The sequence below is a fragment of the Oncorhynchus mykiss genome, chromosome 16 (genome assembly GCF_013265735.2).
Source record: "Oncorhynchus mykiss isolate Arlee chromosome 16, USDA_OmykA_1.1, whole genome shotgun sequence".
Classification (NCBI taxonomy): domain Eukaryota; kingdom Metazoa; phylum Chordata; class Actinopteri; order Salmoniformes; family Salmonidae; genus Oncorhynchus; species Oncorhynchus mykiss.
In genome coordinates, this window is record NC_048580.1 from 71,484,566 (window position 1) to 71,507,490 (window position 22,925).

At 42.2% G+C, this 22,925-nt stretch overlaps 1 protein-coding gene across 1 annotated transcript in view; it reads left to right on the forward strand.

Moving 5' to 3' along the window:
* LOC110517572 (plexin-B1) overlaps positions 1-16,141 on the forward strand; it is an 81,931-nt gene extending 65,790 nt beyond the window's left edge. Inside the window, exons 4-5 of the mRNA XM_036945799.1 lie at positions 6,938-7,117; positions 15,989-16,141. Coding sequence (XP_036801694.1) covers positions 6,938-7,117; positions 15,989-16,141 — 333 coding nt within the window. The remainder of the gene's footprint in view (positions 1-6,937; positions 7,118-15,988) is intronic.
* Positions 16,142-22,925: the final 6,784 nt, after the last annotated feature.

Genomic DNA, 22,925 nt, shown 5'->3' on the forward strand with positions numbered 1-22,925 from the left:
CATCTGCATAACATTATCAACTGACCATCTGCATAACGCTATCAACTGACCATCTGCATAACACTATCAACTGACACGATCAATCAACTGACCATCTTCATAACGCTATCAACTGACCATCTGCATAACGCTATCGACTGACCATCTGCATAACACTATCATCTGACCATCTGCATAACACTATCAACTGACATGATCAATCAACTGACCATCTTCATAACGCTATCAACTGACCATCTGCATAACACTATCAACTGACCATCTGCATAACGCTATCAACTGACCATCTGCATAACACTATCAACTGACCATCTGCATAACACTATCAACTGACCATCTGCATAACACTATCAACTGACCATCTGCATAACATTATCAACTGACCATCTGCATAACGCTATCAACTGACCATCTGCATAACGCTATCAACTGACCATCTGCATAACACTATCAACTGACCATCTGCATAACATTATCAACTGACCATCTGCAAAACGCTATCAACTGACCATCTGCATAACACTATCAACTGACCATCTGCATAACATTATCAACTGACCATCTGCATAACGCTATCAACTGACCATCTGCATAACACTATCAACTGACACGATCAATCAACTGACCATCTTCATAACGCTATCAACTGACCATCTGCATAACGCTATCAACTGACCATCTGCATAACACTATCATCTGACCATCTGCATAACACTATCAACTGACACGATCAATCAACTGACCATCTTCATAACGCTATCAACTGACCATCTGCATAACGCTATCAACTGACCATCTGCATAACGCTATCAACTGACCATCTGCTTAACGCTATCAACTGACCGTCTGCATAACACTATCAACTGACCGTCTGCATAACACTATCAACTGACCATCTGCATAACGCTATCAACTGACACGATCAATCAACTGACCATCTGCATAACGCTATCAACTGACCATCTGCATAACACTATCAACTGACACGATCAATCAACTGACCATCTTCATAACGCTATCAACTGACCATCTGCATAACGCTATCGACTGACCATCTGCATAACACTATCATCTGACCATCTGCATAACACTATCAACTGACACGATCAATCAACTGACCATCTTCATAACGCTATCAACTGACCATCTGCATAACACTATCAACTGACCATCTGCATAACGCTATCAACTGACCATCTGCATAACACTATCAACTGACCATCTGCATAACACTATCAACTGACCATCTGCATAACACTATCAACTGACCATCTGCATAACATTATCAACTGACCATCTGCATAACGCTATCAACTGACCATCTGCATAACGCTATCAACTGACCATCTGCATAACACTATCAACTGACCATCTGCATAACATTATCAACTGACCATCTGCAAAACGCTATCAACTGACCATCTGCATAACACTATCAACTGACCATCTGCATAACATTATCAACTGACCATCTGCATAACGCTATCAACTGACCATCTGCATAACACTATCATCTGACCATCTGCATAACACTATCAACTGACACGATCAATCAACTGACCATCTTCATAACGCTATCAACTGACCATCTGCATAACGCTATCAACTGACCATCTGCATAACGCTATCAACTGACCGTCTGCATAACACTATCAACTGACCGTCTGCATAACACTATCAACTGACCATCTGCATAACACTATCAACTGACCATCTGCATAACACTATCAACTGACCATCTGCATAACACTATCAACTGACCATCTGCATAACATTATCAACTGACCATCTGCATAACGCTATCAACTGACCATCTGCATAACGCTATCAACTGACCGTCTGCATAACACTATCAACTGACCGTCTGCATAACACTATCAACTGACCATCTGCATAATGCTATCAACTGACCATCTGCATAACGCTATCAACTGACCATCTGCATAACGCTATCAACTGACCATCTGCATAACATTATCAACTGACCATCTGCATAACGCTATCAACTGACCATCTGCATAATGCTATCAACTGACCATCTGCATAACGCTATCAACTGACCATCTGCATAACGCTATCAACTGACCATCTGCATAACACTATCAACTGACCATCTGCATAACACTATCAACTGACCATCTGCATAACGCTATCAACTGACACGATCAATCAACTGACCATCTGCATAACACTATCAACTGACCATCTGCATAACACTATCAACTGACCATCTGCATAACACTATCAACTGACCATCTGCATAACATTATCAACTGACCATCTGCATAACGCTATCAACTGACCATCTGCATAACGCTATCAACTGACCATATGCATAACACTATCAACTGACCATCTGCATAACATTATCAACTGACCATCTGCATAACGCTATCAACTGACCATCTGCATAACGCTATCAACTGACCATCTGCATAACATTATCAACTGACCATCTGCATAACGCTATCAACTGACCATCTGCATAACACTATCAACTGACACGATCAATCAACTGACCATCTTCATAACGCTATCAACTGACCATCTGCATAACGCTATCGACTGACCATCTGCATAACACTATCATCTGACCATCTGCATAACACTATCAACTGACATGATCAATCAACTGACCATCTGCATAACACTATCAACTGACCATCTGCATAACGCTATCAACTGACCATCTGCATAACACTATCAACTGACCATCTGCATAACACTATCAACTGACCATCTGCATAACACTATCAACTGACCATCTGCATAACATTATCAACTGACCATCTGCATAACGCTATCAACTGACCATCTGCATAACGCTATCAACTGACCATCTGCATAACACTATCAACTGACCATCTGCATAACATTATCAACTGACCATCTGCAAAACGCTATCAACTGACCATCTGCATAACACTATCAACTGACCATCTGCATAACATTATCAACTGACCATCTGCATAACGCTATCAACTGACCATCTGCATAACACTATCAACTGACACGATCAATCAACTGACCATCTTCATAACGCTATCAACTGACCATCTGCATAACGCTATCAACTGACCATCTGCATAACACTATCATCTGACCATCTGCATAACACTATCAACTGACACGATCAATCAACTGACCATCTTCATAACGCTATCAACTGACCATCTGCATAACGCTATCAACTGACCATCTGCATAACGCTATCAACTGACCATCTGCATAACGCTATCAACTGACCGTCTGCATAACACTATCAACTGACCGTCTGCATAACACTATCAACTGACCATCTGCATAACGCTATCAACTGACACGATCAATCAACTGACCATCTGCATAACGCTATCAACTGACCATCTGCATAACACTATCAACTGACACGATCAATCAACTGACCATCTTCATAATGCTATCAACTGACCATCTGCATAACGCTATCGACTGACCATCTGCATAACACTATCATCTGACCATCTGCATAACACTATCAACTGACACGATCAATCAACTGACCATCTTCATAACGCTATCAACTGACCATCTGCATAACACTATCAACTGACCATCTGCATAACGCTATCAACTGACCATCTGCATAACACTATCAACTGACCATCTGCATAACACTATCAACTGACCATCTGCATAACACTATCAACTGACCATCTGCATAACATTATCAACTGACCATCTGCATAACGCTATCAACTGACCATCTGCATAACGCTATCAACTGACCATCTGCATAACACTATCAACTGACCATCTGCATAACATTATCAACTGACCATCTGCAAAACGCTATCAACTGACCATCTGCATAACACTATCAACTGACCATCTGCATAACACTATCAACTGACCATCTGCATAACGCTATCAACTGACCATCTGCATAACACTATCAACTGACACGATCAATCAACTGACCATCTTCATAACGCTATCAACTGACCATCTGCATAACGCTATCAACTGACCATCTGCATAACACTATCATCTGACCATCTGCATAACACTATCAACTGACACGATCAATCAACTGACCATCTTCATAACGCTATCAACTGACCATCTGCATAACGCTATCAACTGACCATCTGCATAACGCTATCAACTGACCATCTGCATAACGCTATCAACTGACCGTCTGCATAACACTATCAACTGACCGTCTGCATAACACTATCAACTGACCATCTGCATAACACTATCAACTGACCATCTGCATAACACTATCAACTGACCATCTGCATAACATTATCAACTGACCATCTGCATAATGCTATCAACTGACCATCTGCATAACGCTATCAACTGACCATCTGCATAACGCTATCAACTGACCATCTGCATAATGCTATCAACTGACCATCTGCATAACGCTATCAACTGACCATCTGCATAATGCTATCAACTGACCATCTGCATAACGCTATCAACTGACCATCTGCATAATGCTATCAACTGACCATCTGCATAACGCTATCAACTGACCATCTGCATAACCTTTAACCTGTATTTATTATACAGCATAATCAGTAGGACAGTGTTACTCCACAAGAACAATAAAGTTTTTGTAAATGTTTTATTATTTCACCTTTATTTGGACAGGGAGTCATGCTGAGACCTGCATACACATCACTATACACATCACTATACACATCACTATACACATCACTTTGAGGCAACAGGGTAGCCTAGTGGTTAGAGTGTAGAGGTGGCAGGGTAGCCTAGTGGTTAGAGTGTAGAGGTGGCAGGGTAGCCTAGTGGTTAGAGTGTAGAGGTGGCAGGTAGCCTAGTGGTTAGAGTGTAGAGGTGGCAGGGTAGCCTAGTGGTTAGAGTGTAGAGGTGGCAGGGTAGCCTAGTGGTTAGAGTGTAGAGGTGGCAGGTAGCCTAGTGGTTAGAGTGTAGAGGTGGCAGGTAGCCTAGTGGTTAGAGTGTTGGATTAGTAACCGGTAGGTAGCCTAGTGGTTAGAGTGTAGAGGCGACAGGGTAGCCTAGTGGTTAGAGTGTAGAGGTGGCAGGTAGCCTAGTGGTTAGAGTGTTGGACTAGTAACCGGTAGGTAGCCTAGTGGTTAGAGAGTTGGGCCAGTAACCCGAAAGGTTGCTGTATCGAATCCCTGAGCTGACAAGGTAAAAATCTGTCGTTCTGCCCCTGAACAAGACAGTTAAACCCACTGTTCTCTGGTAGACAGTCATTGTAAATAAGATTTTGTTCTTAACTGACTTGCCTAGTTAAATAAAGGTTAAAACAAAATGTAAAGTAAAACGATACACATCCATATACAGTACCTTCAGAAAGTATTGGCTTTTTCCACATGTTGTTGTGTTGCAGCCTGACTACACGATGGATCAAATATATGATTTCCTCCCCCATCTACTTTCACTACACCATAATGACAAAGTGAACATATATTTTTTCCTCCCCCATCTACACACACTACACCATAATGACAAAGTGAACATATATTTTTCTCTCCCCCTCCTACACACACTACACCATAATGACAAAGTGAAAATATATATTTTTGAAAGTTTAGCAAATACATTGAATATGAAATACATATATGTAAATGAGAAGTATTCACACTCCTGAGTCAATACAGAATCACCTTTGGCAGCTGTGAGTCTTTCTGAGTAAATCTCTCTAAGAGCTTTGCACGCCTGGATTGAACAAGATTTGTACATTATTCTTTCAAACATTCTTCAGGCTCCGTCACATCGGTTGTTGATCGTCGCTAGACACCCATTTTCAAGTTGTCATAGATTTTCAAGCTGATTTAAGTCAAAACTGTAACTTGGCTTCTCATGAACAGTCAATGTTGTCTTGGTAAGCAACACCAGTGTATATGTGTTTCAGGTTATTGTCCTGCTGAAAGGTGAATTCATCTCCCAGTCAAATGGCTACCCAGACTTTTTAGGTATTTTCTTAAAACTGTATTGTTGGTTAAGGGGCTTGTAAGTAAGCATTTCACTGTAAGGTGTTTGGAGCATTTGACAAATAACATTTGATTTGAATGGGTTTCCCTCCTCTTAATAACGTCACAAAATAATAAACAATATGACTTGATTATTCTTCAGATCTCCACAGACCGTTCTTAACAGTCACATCTTAAAAATATTGTTTGAAAGTTCTCTCTTTGGGTGTTATAGTTTGTCCCTGTAACAAAGACATTCCTTTCCCAATACTGAGGAGCAAAGGGAGAGATTCCCCTCCTGCTTTAATTTACGACCGAGTGTTAAGGTGTCAAAACCGGCCCACCCCCTCCTCTCCTTCTGTGGGTAAGAGGGTGAGGTTGTTGTCAGCTATTTACTAAGCTGATCTGAGGCCTTTGATCCTCGACCAGGAGGGTCATGACAGAATACAGTGATGTCATAATGTTGTCTATCTGATACAGAATACAGTGATGTCATAATGTTGTCTATCTGATACAGAATACAGTGATGTCATAATGTTGTCTATCTGATACAGAATACAGTGATGTCATAATGTTGTCTATCTGATACAGAATACAGTGATGTCATAATGTTGTCTATCTGATACAGAATACAGTGATGTCATAATGTTGTCTATCTGATACAGAATACAGTGATGTCATAATGTTGTCTATCTGATACAGAATACAGTGATGTCATAATGTTGTCTATCTGATACAGAATACAGTGATGTCATAATGTTGTCTATCTGATACAGAATACAGTGATGTCATAATGTTGTCTATCTGATACAGAATACAGTGATGTCATAATGTTGTCTATCTGATACAGAATACAGTGATGTCATAATGTTGTCTATCTGATACAGAATACAGTGATGTCATAATGTTGTCTATCTGATACAGAATACAGTGATGTCATAATGTTGTCTTTAATATGTATTTTGTATTTCAATCAACCAATCACCTCTAACTCTTATTTTCTTTAGGATTCGTTAAAGAAGTACCCGTGTGGAGGGGAACACACCCCCAGCCCCATCGCCTCTGCTGTTCCCCTGTCAGCCACCCCCTCTCTGACCAGGGACACTCTACTCACCGCGGTCACCACCACTACCGAGGCCGGCCACACCATCGCTCTGCTCGGGGACAAGAAAGGATGGCTGCACAAGGTATATACGCACGGACACACACACACAGTAAACGAGAGGCACACACACCATCGCATTGCTGGGGGACAAGAATGGATGGCTGTGGCAGGGTGTTTCAGTGCGCTAAACTAGCTAGCTGCGTTTGCTAGCTAAGTAAGTGAAATTGAAAAAAATGACTTTCTCTGCTTCTCCTTCATTTTGGAATATATTAATTTAAAAACTATTGTCTCTCTCTTTGAGTCAACTACCCACCACATTTTATACACTGCAGTGCTAGCTAGCTGTAGCCTATGCTTTCAGTACTATAATTATTCTCTGATCCTTTGATTGGGTAGACAACATATCAGTTCATGCTGCAAGAGCTCTGATAGGTTGGAGGGCTTCCTCCGGAAGTTGTCATAATTACTGTGTAAGTCTATGGAAGGGGGTGAGAACCATGAGCCTCCTAGGTTTTGTACTGAAGTCAATGTACCCAGAGGAGGACGGAAGCTAGCTGTCCTCCAGGCTACACCATGGTGCTACCCTACAGAGTGTTGTTGAGGCTACTGTAGACCTTCTTTGCAAAACAACGTTTTTTTAAATAAATGATTTGGTGACGTGACTATATTTAGTATAGGGTTATATAAAAAGGATAACTTTAAATGTTTCACAATTTTTATATTTATGAAATTCACTGAGGCTGGTCCTCCCCTTCCTCCTGTTTGGAGCCTCCATTGCTGCACATGATACTCTAGATCAGGGATCTTCATCCTTTTCTAGATCAGGGATCTTCATCCTTTTCCAGCTCAGAGATCTCCTCCCAGGCAACCCAGGGACTACTATCATATGTTAGCAATGTATTTATTTTTTCACAACACCTTATCAGGTGATTGATAAAGGCAAGGCAAAGTTATCAACATTTTAAAATGAATAGATTTTGGTAGATTTAGTTTTAAATTATGTTGACCTCCCCACATTCTAATTGGATGATAGAGTTTACACTTCAACGTAGCCTATTAGTTGGAACCACATTGCCACTAAGAGCAGCTGTTTAGTTGGTTAAATTGGTCGACTCACACAGACAGCATTGTGAAGAAGGCGCAGCAGCGCCTCTTCAACCTCAGGAGGCTGAAGAAATTTGGCTTGTCACCAAAAGCACTCACAAACTTCTACAGATGCACAATCGAGAGCATCCTGGCGGGCTGTATCACCGCCTGGTACGGCAACTGCTCCGCCCTCAACCGTAAGGCTCTCCAGAGGGTGGTGAGGTCTGCACAACGCATCACCGGGGGCAAGGTAGTTTTATTTATTTTCTTTAACCATTTTGGTCTTTAATTCTGGGCCAGACAAGTTCCTTACTTTTTCCCCCTTCCGCTTGCCTCTTCCATTTTTGCTGCATTCAGTTGGTTGTATTTTTGGTAGTTTTGGTTAGAGCATTTCCATATATTTGTCACGTTCTGACCTTTATTTCCTTTGTTTTGTCTTTATTTAGTATGGTCAGGGCGTGAGTTGGGGTGGGTAGTCTACGGGACTACCGCCCCGTAGCACTCACTTCCGTCATCATGAAGTGCTTTGAGAGACTAGTCAAGGACCATATCACCTCCACCCTACCTGACACCCTAGACCCACTCCAATTTGCTTACCGCCCAAATAGGTCCACAGACGATGCAATCTCAACCACACTGCACACTGCCCTAACCCATCTGGACAAGAGGAATACCTATGTGAGAATGCTGTTCATTGACTACAGCTCGGCATTCAACACCATAGTACCCTCCAAGCTCGTCATCAAGCTCGAGACCCTGGGTCTCGACCCCGCCCTGTGCAACTGGGTACTGGACTTCCTGACGGGCCGCCCCCAGGTGGTGAGGGTAGGCAACAACATCTCCTCCCCGCTGATCCTCAACACTGGGGCCCCACAAGGTTGCGTTCTGAGCCCTCTCCTGTACTCCCTGTTCACCCACGACTGCGTGGCCACGCACGCCTCCAACTCAATCATCAAGTTTGCGGACGACACAACAGTGGTAGGCTTGATTACCAACAACGACGAGACGGCCTACAGGGAGGAGGTGAGGGCCCTCGGAGTGTGGTGTCAGGAAAATAACCTCACACTCAACGTCAACAAAACTAAGGAGATGATTGTGGACTTCAGGAAACAGCAGAGGGAACACCCCCCTATCCACATCGATGGAACAGTAGTGGAGAGGGTAGCAAGTTTTAAGTTCCTCGGCATACACATCACAGACAAACTGAATTGGTCCACTCACACAGACAGCATTGTGAAGAAGGCGCAGCAGCGCCTCTTCAACCTCAGGAGGCTGAAGAAATTTGGCTTGTCACCAAAAGCACTCACAAACTTCTACAGATGCACAATCGAGAGCATCCTGGCGGGCTGTATCACCGCCTGGTACGGCAACTGCTCCGCCCTCAACCGTAAGGCTCTCCAGAGGGTGGTGAGGTCTGCACAACGCATCACCGGGGTCAAACTACCTGCCCTCCAGGACACCTACACCACCCGATGTCACAGGAAGGCCATAAAGATCATCAAGGACATCAACCACCCGAGCCACTGCCTGTTCACCCCGCTATCATCCAGAAGGCGAGGTCAGTACAGGTGCATCAAAGCTGGGACCGAGAGACTGAAAAACAGCTTCTATCTCAAGGCCATCAGACTGTTAAACAGCCACCACTAACATTGAGTGGCTGCTGCCAACACACTGACACTGACTCAACTCCAGCCACTTTAATAATGGGAATTGATGGGAAATGATGTAAATATATCACTAGCCACTTTAAACAATGCTACCTTATATAATGTTACTTACCCTACATTATTCATCTCATATGCATACGTATATACTGTACTCTATATCATCGACTGTATCCTTATGTAATACATGTATCACTAGCCACTTTAAACTATGCCACTTTGTTTACATACTCATCTCATTTGTACATACTGTACTCGATACCATCTACTGTATCTTGCCTATGCTGCTCTGTACCATCACTCATTCATATATCCTTATGTACATATTCTTTATCCCCTTACACTGTGTACAAGACAGTAGTTTTGGAATTGTTAGTTAGATTACTTGTTGGTTATTACTGCATTGTCGGAACTAGAAGCACAAGCATTTCGCTACACTCGCATTAACATCTGCTAACCATGTGTATGTGACAAATAAAATTTGATTTGATTTGATTTGATTTTTAAAGGTGTTGGCAAAAACATTATGTCCAAGTCAAGAAAGCTTATCAGCAGCCAGCGGCTGTCGGGTGCTTTTTTTAAAGCTATGTCACGTTCTCCGTCACACGTTCTCCGTCACACGTTTTCCGTCACACATTCTCCGTCACCCGTTCTCTGTCACCCGTTCTCCGTCACCCGTTCTCCGTCACCCGTTCTCCGTCACCCGTTCTCCGTTACCCGTTCTCCGTCACCCGTTCTCCGTCACCCGTTCTCCGTCACCCGTTCTCCGTCACCCGTTCTCCGTTCTCCATTACACATTCTCCGTCACCCGTTCTTCGTCACCCGTTCTCCGTCACCCGTTCTCCGTCACATGTTCTCCGTTCTCCATTACACATTCTCCGTCACCCGTTCTCCGTCACCCGTTCTCCGTCACATGTTCTCCGTCACCTGTTCTCCATTACACATTCTCTGTCACCCGTTCTCCGTCACCCGTTCTCTGTCACCCGTTCTCTGTCACCCGTTCTCTGTCACCCGTTCTCCGTCACCTGTTCGCCGTCACCCGTTCTCCGTCACCTGTTCGCCGTCACCCGTTCTCCGTCACCCGTTCTCCGTCACCCGTTCTCCGTCACCCGTTCTCCGTCACACGTTCTCCATAAGATATTATGTCTAGTGTATTTACAGAGCCTTCAGAAAGTATTCACACCCTTTGACTTTTTCCACATTTTGTTGTGTTACAGCCTGAATTTGAAATATAAAAGCATTGATCATGGTGGAGTTACTAATTACACTGTAGATGGTGTATCAATACAACCAGTCACTACAAAGATACAGGCTACAGATACCTAATGGTGACTAGTTAGTTGAACGGCTGTGATGAGAGAAAATGGATCAACAGCATCGTTAATCCATACTCGGTGAAAAGAAGTAAACCTGTACAGAATATAAATATTCCTAAACACTAAAGTAAAAGTGCAAATAAAGTGCCATATTAACTTCGTTCTTTATGGGGCAAATCCAATACAACACATTACTGAGCATCACTCTTCATATTATCAGTCATGGTGGTGGCTGCATCATGTTATGGGTATGCTTGTCATCGATAGAAACGGAATAGAGCTAAGCACAGGCAAAATCCTAGAGGAAAACCTGGTTCAGTCTGCTTTCCAACAGACACTTGGAGAAAAATGCACCTTTCAGCAGGACAATAACCTAAAACACAAGGCCAAATATACACTGGAGTTGCTTACCAAGTAGACATCATTCCTTAGTGGCCTAGTTACAGTTTTGACTTCATTCTACTTGAAAATATATGGCGAAGACGTGTACATGGCTGTCTAGCAGCTAGAATAATTTTATTACATTAAACCCCTGATATAGACTGTCAACAGGCGGATTGGGCATCCCTGATATAGACTGTCAACAGGCGGATTGGGCAGCCCTGATATAGACTGTTAACAGGCGGATTGGGCACCCCTGATATAGACTGTCAACAGGCGGATTGGGCAGCCCTGATATAGACTGTTAACAGGCGGATTGGGCACCCCTGATATAGACTGTCAACAGGCGGATTGGGCAGCCCTGATATAGACTGTTAACAGGCGGATTGGGCACCCCTGATATAGACTGTCAACAGGCGGATTGGGCATCCCTGATATAGACTGTTAACAGGCGGATTGGGCAGCCCTGATATAGACTGTCAGCAGGCGGATTGGGCACCCCTGATATAGACTGTCAACAGGCGGATTGGGCAGCCCTGATATAGACTGTTAACAGGCGGAATGGGCAGCCCTGATATAGACTGTTAACAGGCGGAATGGGCGGCCCTGATATAGACTGTTAACAGGCGGTTTGAGCACCCCTGATATAGACTGTCAACAGGCGGATTGGGCACCCTTGATATAGACTGTCAGCAGGCGGATTGGGCAGCCCTGATATAGACTGTCAGCAGGCGGATTGGGCAGCCCTGATATAGACTGTCAACAGGCGGATTGGGCACCCTTGATATAGACTGTCAGCAGGCGGATTGGGCAGCCCTGATATAGACTGTCAACAGGCGGATTGGGCACCCCTGATATAGACTGTCAGCAGGCGGATTGGGCAGCCCTGATATAGACTGTTAACAGGCGGAATGGGCAGCCCTGATATAGACTGTCAGCAGGCGGATTGGGCAGCCCTGATATAGACTTTCAGCTACATAACACTATGACTGTAGCCTACAAATGAAGGTGTAGACTTAGTGACTGACTGACGGGTCCTTTTCCAACATTACAGAGTTAAAGATAAAACAGATCAAATAGAAAGTGACTTGACACAGTGAATAATAATAATGATGAGGAAAAATATCATGGCTATATACAGGAAGTACCAGGTAATAACATGGTTATATACAGGAAGTACCAGGTAATAACATGGTTATATACAGGAAGTACCAGGTAATATCATGGTTATATACAGGAAGTACCAGGTAATAACATGGTTATATACAGGAAGTACTATGTAATATCATGGTTATATACAGGAAGTACCAGGTAATAACATGGCTATATACAGGGAGGTAATAACATGGTTATATACAGGAAGTACCAGGTAATATCATGGTTATATACAGGAAGTACCAGGTAATATCATGGTTATATACAGGAAGTACCAGGTAATAACATGGCTATATACAGGAAGTACCAGGTAATAACATGGCTATATACAGGAAGTACCAGGTAATATCATGGCTATATACAGGGAGTACCAGGTAATAACATGGTTATATACAGGGAGTACCAGGTAATAACATGGTTATATACAGGAAGTACCAGGTAATAACATGGTTATATACAGAAAGTACCAGGTAACATCATGGCTATATACAGGAAGTACCAGGTAATAACATGGCTATATACAGGAAGTACCAGGTAATAACATGGCTATATACAGGAAGTACCAGGTAATATCATGGTTATATACAGGAAGTACCAGGTAATAACATGGCTATATACAGGGAGGTAATAACATGGTTATATACAGGGAGTACCAGGTAACATCATGGCTATATACAGGAAGTACCAGGTAATAACATGGCTATATACAGGAAGTACCAGGTAATAACATGGCTATATACAGGAAGTACCAGGTAATATCATGGTTATATACAGGAAGTACCAGGTAATAACATGGCTATATACAGGGAGGTAATAACATGGTTATATACAGGGAGTACCAGGTAATAACATGGTTATATACAGGAAGTACCAGGTAATAACATGGCTATATACAGTGTATTTGGAGCAGCTACAGCAGCAGTGTATGTGTGTGGGGGGCGGGGTAGTAGAGTCCAATGGTTTGGATAAAAGGCGTGTGGAACAGCCCTTGGCAGGAAAGATTTCCCACCTACTTTCATCTCCATTAGGAGCCCACGCCGGCTGCCCACCCCTGAGCTACACTCTTCATTAGAAACCGGGGCCGGCTGCCCACCCCTGAGCTACACTCTTCATTAGTACTGTGTTAACCACTACCACTGTTCCAACAGGCAGTTCCACAGAGAGTTAATTAACATGAAACATGTTGCTAATGTGAATTATTGATGAAACCAGATCCTGCTCAGCCCCACAATGCCTAGTGCTGCCTGCCAGTCCTCAGGATAGATACCTTCCCACACACACACAGCCACACACACACACACACACACACACACACACACACACACACACACACACACACACACACACAGCCACTCACACACTCCCTAACCACTCACACACACACACACACACACACACTAACGACACACTCCCTAATCACTCACACACACACACACACACACACACACACACACACACACACACACACACACACAGCCACACACACACACACAGCCACACACACACACACACATACACAGCCACACACACACACACACATACACAGCCACACACACAGCCGCACACACACAGCCGCACACACACACACACACACACACACTAACAACGCACTCCCTAATCACACACAGAGCCCAATGGACACTGGTCTAAAGTAGCGCCTGATTGGTTGTGGGGTGCCCGATTGGTTGTGGGGTGCCCAATTGGTTGTGGGGTGCCCGATTGGTTGTGGGGTGCCCGATTGGTTGTGGGGGTGGGGTGCCCGATTGGTTGTGGGGTGCCCGATTGGTTGTGGGGTGCCTGATTGGTTGTGGGGGTGGGGTGCCCGGCCTTCCCTAGCCCCCATGTAATTTCAACTGAAAAACTTTCCTAGTAGTTTTCATTGCAAGATATTCCCAGCCAGGTCTCCCTAATGTTGATGTGTATGTAAATAGTGATTGTATTGATGCGCCTGTGGCATGTGTAGAGCAGTCTGTAAGTGTTTTGGGCACAAGCTGTGCATCCTGGGTAGGAGGGGGATAATATGGGAGGGGTGGATCACGTGTCCACATCGCGGTGGTTTGTGTTTGTATCTAGCGCGGAGGCGTCTTACCCCGGGGCAGAAGGGGTAACAGAAGGGGAACGGATTACCCCAGCTTCTCCTAACGCAGGAGGTGTGTGTGTGATGTCCGAAGGCAACGCAGTAGGACATGTTCTGACTGCTGATTGGTTACTGGCCCCAGAGGGAATGTCATGTGCAGTGCATTGTGGGCCAGCACTGTGAGGAGGGTTGTGTGCCAAATGGCACCTATTCCCTACATTTCTTCACAGGGGCCCATAGGATAGTAGTGCCATGGGGGGTAGGAAAACATTTGTTACATTACTGAGATCTGTGTATCTCCACGCAAAGCTCCTCGAATATACTGTTACAAAGGTACGGAATTACAGAATATGAAGTGTTCTCGACAGAGATGGAAGAGGAAGTGAGACATCCAACTCCCTCAATTTTTTTCTTCTTCTGTTTCAATAAAAGTCAATGAACTAAGTAGACCAGATCCAGCTGCTATCATATTGTTGTCTATGGGAGAGCCACCCCCTTAAGTAGACAGGAACTGGCTATTTCAATGCTAAAGGGGCCTGAGTGAACTATCTTAATTTATACAGCATCTTTGGTTGTAGTGTCCGGAAAACATCTGAGAACCTATTTCTTCAGAGTATCTTGTTTAATGCCGTAACTCTTTTCTTACTAGCACTGACTCTGCTGATAGGCACTTATTGAGGAAACACGAGCCGACTCGAGCTAGGTAACGTGAGCCGACTCTAGCTAGGTAACGTGAGCCGACTCGAGCTAGGTAACGTGAGCCGACTCGAGCTAGGTAACGTGAGCCGACTCGAGCTAGGTAACGTGAGCCGACTCGAGCTAGGTAACGTGAGCCGACTCGAGCTAGGTAACGTGAGCCGACTCGAGCTAGGTAACGTGAGCCGACTCGAGCTAGGTAACGCGAGCCGACTCGAGCTAGGTAACGCGAGCCGACTCGAGCTAGGTAACGCGAGCCAACTCGAGCTAGGTAACGTGAGCCGACTCGAGCTAGGTAACGTGACCTCCCGCCTGGGAGGCCCTGCTCTCCTTTATTATGTGAAGTGTTCTACTCCACTAGCCAGCACCTCACCTAAATAGGTGTGCGTTTCTTTCCCCTCTAGATTGCATCTAATGGCAACAGATTTTCATCCAAACGCGCTGAGCTGAGCAGTGCTGTCCATGCCCAATGCTGCGATACACACCAACACCAGTCCGTTGAGACATGACTGTGTAAATTACAGATGTGTGTGTGTGTGAAAGAGAGAGTAAATATTGTCCTTGTTTCTCCGGGCCAGGTATTTCTCCAGACTGACACAACGGGGACGTTGTATCAGAGTGTATTGGTGGACCAGGACAGTCCAGTCAACGCTGACCTACTACTGGACCAGTCTGGACAGAATGTCTACGTCCTCACTGATGGCAAGGTAACCCCTAGCCACTACCCCTAGACCCTAACCCCTAGCCTCTAACCCCTAACCCCTAGCCACTACCCCTAGACCCTAACCCCTAGCCACTACCCCTAGACCCTAACCCCTAGCCACTACCCCTAGACCCTAACCCCTAGCCACTACCCCTAGACCCACTCTGTATCAGAGTGTATTGGTGGACCAGGACAGTCCAGTCAACGCTGACCTACTACTGGACCAGTCTGGACAGAATGTCTACGTCCTCACTGATGGCAAGGTAGACCTTATCCCCTACACTTAGACCCTAACCCTTAGCCCCTCTATATCCTCACTGATGGCAAGGTAGACCCTATCCCCTACACTTAGACCCTAACCCTTAGCCCCTCTATATCCTCACTGATGGCAAGGTAGACCTCAGTACCACTACCATAGCCCAGTGCTTTTTAGTCCTGGAGATTAGACAGTGTTTTTAATCCAGGAGATTAGACAGTGTTTTTTAGTGCAGGAGATTAGACAGTGTTTTTAGTGCAGGAGATTAGACAGTGTTTTTTAGTGCAGGAGATTAGACAGTGTTTTTAGTGCAGGAGATTAGACAGTGTTTTTAGTGCAGGAGATTAGACAGTGTTTTTTAGTCCTGGAGATTAGACAGTGTTTTTAATCCAGGAGATTAGACAGTGCTTTTTAGTTCTGGAGATTATACAGTGTTTTTTAGTGCAGGAGATTAGACAGTGTTTTTAGTTCTGGAGATTAGACAGTGTTTTTTAGTTCTGGAGATTAGACAGTGTTTTTAATCCAGGAGATTAGACAGTGTTTTTAATCCAGGAGATTAGACAGTGTTTTTTAGTGCAGGAGATTAGACAGTGTTTTTTAGTGCAGGAGATTAGACAGTGTTTTTAGTGCAGGAGATTAGACAGTGTTTTTAGTGCAGGAGATTAGACAGTGTTTTTTAGTCCTGGAGATTAGACAGTGTTTTTAATCCAGGAGATTAGACAGTGCTTTTTAGTTCTGGAGATTATACAGTGTTTTTTAGTGCAGGAGATTAGACAGTGTTTTTAGTTCTGGAGATTAGACAGTGTTTTTTAGTTCTGGAGATTAGACAGTGTTTTTAATCCAGGAGATTAGACAGTGTTTTTAATCCAGGAGATTAGACAGTGTTTTTTAGTGCAGGAGATTAGACAGTGTTTTTTAGTGCAGGAGATTAGACAGTGTTTTTTAGTGCAGGAGATTAGACAGTGTTTTTAGTCCAGAAAGTTCAGGAAAATATCTCTTAGTTTTGCCATTTGGGAAATGTATTTTAGTTCCATGTGGACAATAGACCTGATGTCTCCTCTTTTATCTCCATGTGGATAATAGACATGATGTATTTTAGTTCCATGTGGATAATAGACCTGATGTCTCCTCTTTTAGTTCCATGTGGATAATAGACCTGATGTCTTTTAGTTCCATGTTGATAACAGACCTGATGTCTTTTATCTCCATGTGGATAATAGACCTGATGTCTTTTAGTTCCATGTGGATAACAGACCTGATGTCTTTTAGTTCCATGTGGATAATAGACCTGATGTCTTTTAGTTCCATGTGGATAATAGACCTGATGTATTTTAGTTCCATGTGGATAATAGACCTGATGTCTCCTCTTTTAGTTCCATGTGGATAATAGACCTGATATCTTTTAGTTCCATGTGGATAATAGACCTGATATCTTTTAGTTCCATGTGGATAATAGACCTGATGTCTTTTAGTTCCATGTGGATAATAGACCTGATGTCTTTTAGTTCCATGTGGATAATAGACCTGATGTATTTTAGTTCCATGTGGATAATAGACCTGATGTCTTTTAGTTCCATGTGGATAACAGACCTGATGTCTTTTAGTTCCATGTGGATAATAGACCTGATGTCTTTTAGTTCCATGTGGATAACAGACCTGATGTCTTTTAGTTCCATGTGGATAATAGACCTGATGTCTTTTAGTTCCATGTGGATAATAGACCTGATGACTTTTAGTTCCATGTGGATAACAGACCTGATGTCTTTTAGTTCCATGTGGATAACAGACCTGATGTCTTTTAGTTCCATGTGGATAATAGACCTGATGTCTTTTAGTTCCATGTGGATAATAGACCTGATGTCTCCTCTTTTAGTTCCATGTGGATAATAGACCTGATGTCTTTTAGTTCCATGTGGATAATAGACCTGATGTCTTTTAGTTCCATGTGGATAATATACCTGATGTCTCCTCTTTTATCTCCATGTGGATAATAGACCTGATGTCTTTTAGTTCCATGTGGATAATAGACCTGATGTCTTTTAGTTCCATGTGGATAATAGACCTGATGTCTCCTCTTTTATCTCCATGTGGATAATAGACCTGATGTCTTTTAGTTCCATGTGGCTAATAGACCTGATGTCTTTTAGTTCCATGTGGATAATAGACCTGATGTCTTTTAGTTCCATGTGGATAATAGACCTGATGTCTTTTAGTTCCATGTGGATAATAGACCTGATGTCTTTTAGTTCCATGTGGATAACAGACCTGATGTCTTTTAGTTCCATGTGGATAATAGACCTGATGTCTCCTCTTTTAGTTCCATGTGGATAATAGACCTGATGTCTTTTAGTTCCATGTGGATAACAGACCTGATGTCTTTTAGTTCCATGTTGATAATAGACCTGATGTCTCCTCTTTTAGTTCCATGTGGATAATAGACCTGATGTCTTTTAGTTCCATGTGGATAATAGACCTGATGTATTTTAGTTCCATGTGGATAATAGACCTGATGTCTCCTCTTTTATCTCCATGTGGATAATAGACCTGATGTATTTTAGTTCCTTGTGGATAATAGACCTGATGTCTCCTCTTTTAGTTCCATGTGGATAACAGACCTGATGTCTTTTAGTTCCATGTGGATAATAGACCTGATGTCTTTTAGTTCCATGTGGATAATAGACCTGATGTCTTTTAGTTCCATGTGGATAATAGACCTGATGTCTTTTAGTTCCATGTGGATAATAGACCTGATGTATTTTAGTTCCATGTGGATAATAGACCTGATGTCTTTTAGTTCCATGTGGATAATAGACCTGATGTATTTTAGTTCCATGTGGATAATAGACCTGATGTCTTTTAGTTCCATGTGGATAATAGACCTGATGTCTTTTAGTTCCATGTGGATAATAGACCTGATGTCTCCTCTTTTAGTTCCATGTGGATAATAGACCTGATGTCTCCTCTTTTAGTTCCATGTGGATAACAGACCTGATGTCTTTTAGTTCCATGTGGATAATAGACCTGATGTATTTTAGTTCCATGTGGATAATAGACCTGATGTCTTTTGGTTCCATGTGGATAATAGACCTGATGTCTTTTAGTTCCATGTGGATAATAGACCTGATGTATTTTAGTTCCATGTGGATAATAGACCTGATGTCTTTTAGTTCCATGTGGATAATAGACCTGATGTCTTTTAGTTCCATGTGGATAATAGACCTGATGTCTTTTAGTTCCATGTGGATAATAGACCTGATGTCTTTTAGTTCCATGTGGATAATAGACCTGATGTATTTTAGTTCCATGTGGATAATAGACCTGATGTCTTTTAGTTCCATGTGGATAATAGACCTGATGTCTTTTAGTTCCATGTGGATAATAGACCTGATGTCTTTTAGTTCCATGTGGATAATAGACCTGATGTCTTTTAGTTCCATGTGGATAATAGACCTGATGTCTTTTAGTTCCATGTGGATAATAGACCTGATGTCTTTTAGTTCCATGTGGATAATAGACCTGATGTCTTTTAGTTCCATGTGGATAACAGACCTGATGTCTTTTAGTTCCATGTGGATAATAGACCTGATGTCTCCTCTTTTAGTTCCATGTGGATAATAGACCTGATGTCTTTTAGTTCCATGTGGATAATAGACCTGATGTCTTTTAGTTCCATGTGGATAATAGACCTGATGTCTCCTCTTTTATCTCCATGTGGATAATAGACCTGATGTATTTTAGTTCCATGTGGATAATAGACCTGATGTCTCCTCTTTTAGTTCCATGTGGATAACAGACCTGATGTCTTTTAGTTCCATGTGGATAATAGACCTGATGTCTTTTAGTTCCATGTGGATAACAGACCTGATGTCTTTTAGTTCCATGTGGATAATAGACCTGATGTCTTTTAGTTCCATGTGGATAACAGACCTGATGTCTTTTAGTTCCATGTGGATAATAGACCTGATGTATTTTAGTTCCATGTGGATAATAGACCTGATGTCTTTTGGTTCCATGTGGATAATAGACCTGATGTCTTTTAGTTCCATGTGGATAATAGACCTGATGTATTTTAGTTCCATGTGGATAATAGACCTGATGTCTTTTAGTTCCATGTGGATAATAGACCTGATGTCTTTTAGTTCCATGTGGATAATAGACCTGATGTCTTTTAGTTCCATGTGGATAATAGACCTGATGTCTTTTAGTTCCATGTGGATAATAGACCTGATGTATTTTAGTTCCATGTGGATAATAGACCTGATGTCTTTTAGTTCCATGTGGATAATAGACCTGATGTCTTTTAGTTCCATGTGGATAATAGACCTGATGTCTTTTAGTTCCATGTGGATAATAGACCTGATGTCTTTTAGTTCCATGTGGATAATAGACCTGATGTCTTTTAGTTCCATGTGGATAATAGACCTGATGTCTTTTAGTTCCATGTGGATAATAGACCTGATGTCTTTTAGTTCCATGTGGATAACAGACCTGATGTCTTTTAGTTCCATGTGGATAATAGACCTGATGTCTCCTCTTTTAGTTCCATGTGGATAATAGACCTGATGTCTTTTAGTTCCATGTGGATAATAGACCTGATGTCTTTTAGTTCCATGTGGATAATAGACCTGATGTCTCCTCTTTTATCTCCATGTGGATAATAGACCTGATGTATTTTAGTTCCATGTGGATAATAGACCTGATGTCTCCTCTTTTAGTTCCATGTGGATAACAGACCTGATGTCTTTTAGTTCCATGTGGATAATAGACCTGATGTCTTTTAGTTCCATGTGGATAACAGACCTGATGTCTTTTAGTTCCATGTGGATAATAGACCTGATGTCTTTTAGTTCCATGTGGATAACAGACCTGATGTATTTTAGTTCCATGTGGATAATAGACCTGATGTCTTTTAGTTCCATGTGGATAATAGACCTGATGTCTTTTAGTTCCATGTGGATAATAGACCTGATGTCTTTTAGTTCCATGTGGATAATAGACCTGATGTCTTTTAGTTCCATGTGGATAATAGACCTGATGTATTTTAGTTCCATGTGGATAATAGACCTGATGTCTCCTCTTTTAGTTCCATGTGGATAATAGACCTGATATCTTTTAGTTCCATGTGGATAATAGACCTGATATCTTTTAGTTCCATGTGGATAATAGACCTGATGTCTTTTAGTTCCATGTGGATTATAGACCTGATGTATTTTAGTTCCATGTGGATAATAGACCTGATGTATTTTAGTTCCATGTGGATAACAGACCTGATGTCTTTTAGTTCCATGTGGATAATAGACCTGATGTCTTTTAGTTCCATGTGGATAATAGACCTGATGTCTTTTAGTTCCATGTGGATAATAGACCTGATGTCTTTTAGTTCCATGTGGATAATAGACCTGATGTCTTTTAGTTCCATGTGGATAATAGACCTGATGTCTTTTAGTTCCATGTGGATAATAGACCTGATGTCTTTTAGTTCCATGTGGATAACAGACCTGATGTCTTTTAGTTCCATGTGGATAATAGACCTGATGTCTTTTAGTTCCATGTGGATAATAGACCTGATGTATTTTAGTTCCATGTGGATAATAGACCTGATGTCTTTTAGTTCCATGTGGATAATAGACCTGATGTATTTTAGTTCCATGTGGATAATAGACCTGATGTCTCCTCTTTTAGTTCCATGTGGATAATAGACCTGATATCTTTTAGTTCCATGTGGATAATAGACCTGATATCTTTTAGTTCCATGTGGATAATAGACCTGATGTCTTTTAGTTCCATGTGGATAATAGACCTGATGTATTTTAGTTCCATGTGGATAATAGACCTGATGTATTTTAGTTCCATGTGGATAACAGACCTGATGTCTTTTAGTTCCATGTGGATAATAGACCTGATGTCTTTTAGTTCCATGTGGATAATAGACCTGATGTCTTTTAGTTCCATGTGGATAATAGACCTGATGTCTTTTAGTTCCATGTGGATAATAGACCTGATGTCTCCTCTTTTAGTTCCATGTGGATAACAGACCTGATGTCTTTTAGTTCCATGTGGATAATAGACCTGATGTCTTTTAGTTCCATGTGGATAATAGACCTGATGTCTTTTAGTTCCATGTGGATAATAGACCTGATGTCTTTTAGTTCCATGTGGATAATAGACCTGATGTCTTTTAGTTCCATGTGGATAATAGACCTGATGTCTCCTCTTTTAGTTCCATGTGGATAATAGACCTGATGTCTTTTAGTTCCATGTGGATAATAGACCTGATGTCTTTTAGTTCCATGTGGATAATAGACCTGATGTCTCCTCTTTTATCTCCATGTGGATAATAGACCTGATGTATTTTAGTTCCATGTGGATAATAGACCTGATGTCTCCTCTTTTAGTTCCATGTGGATAATAGACCTGATGTCTTTTAGTTCCATGTGGATAATAGACCTGATGTCTTTTAGTTCCATGTGGATAATAGACCTGATGTCTTTTAGTTCCATGTGGATAAAATACCTGATGTCTTTTAGTTCCATGTGGATAATAGACCTGATGTCTC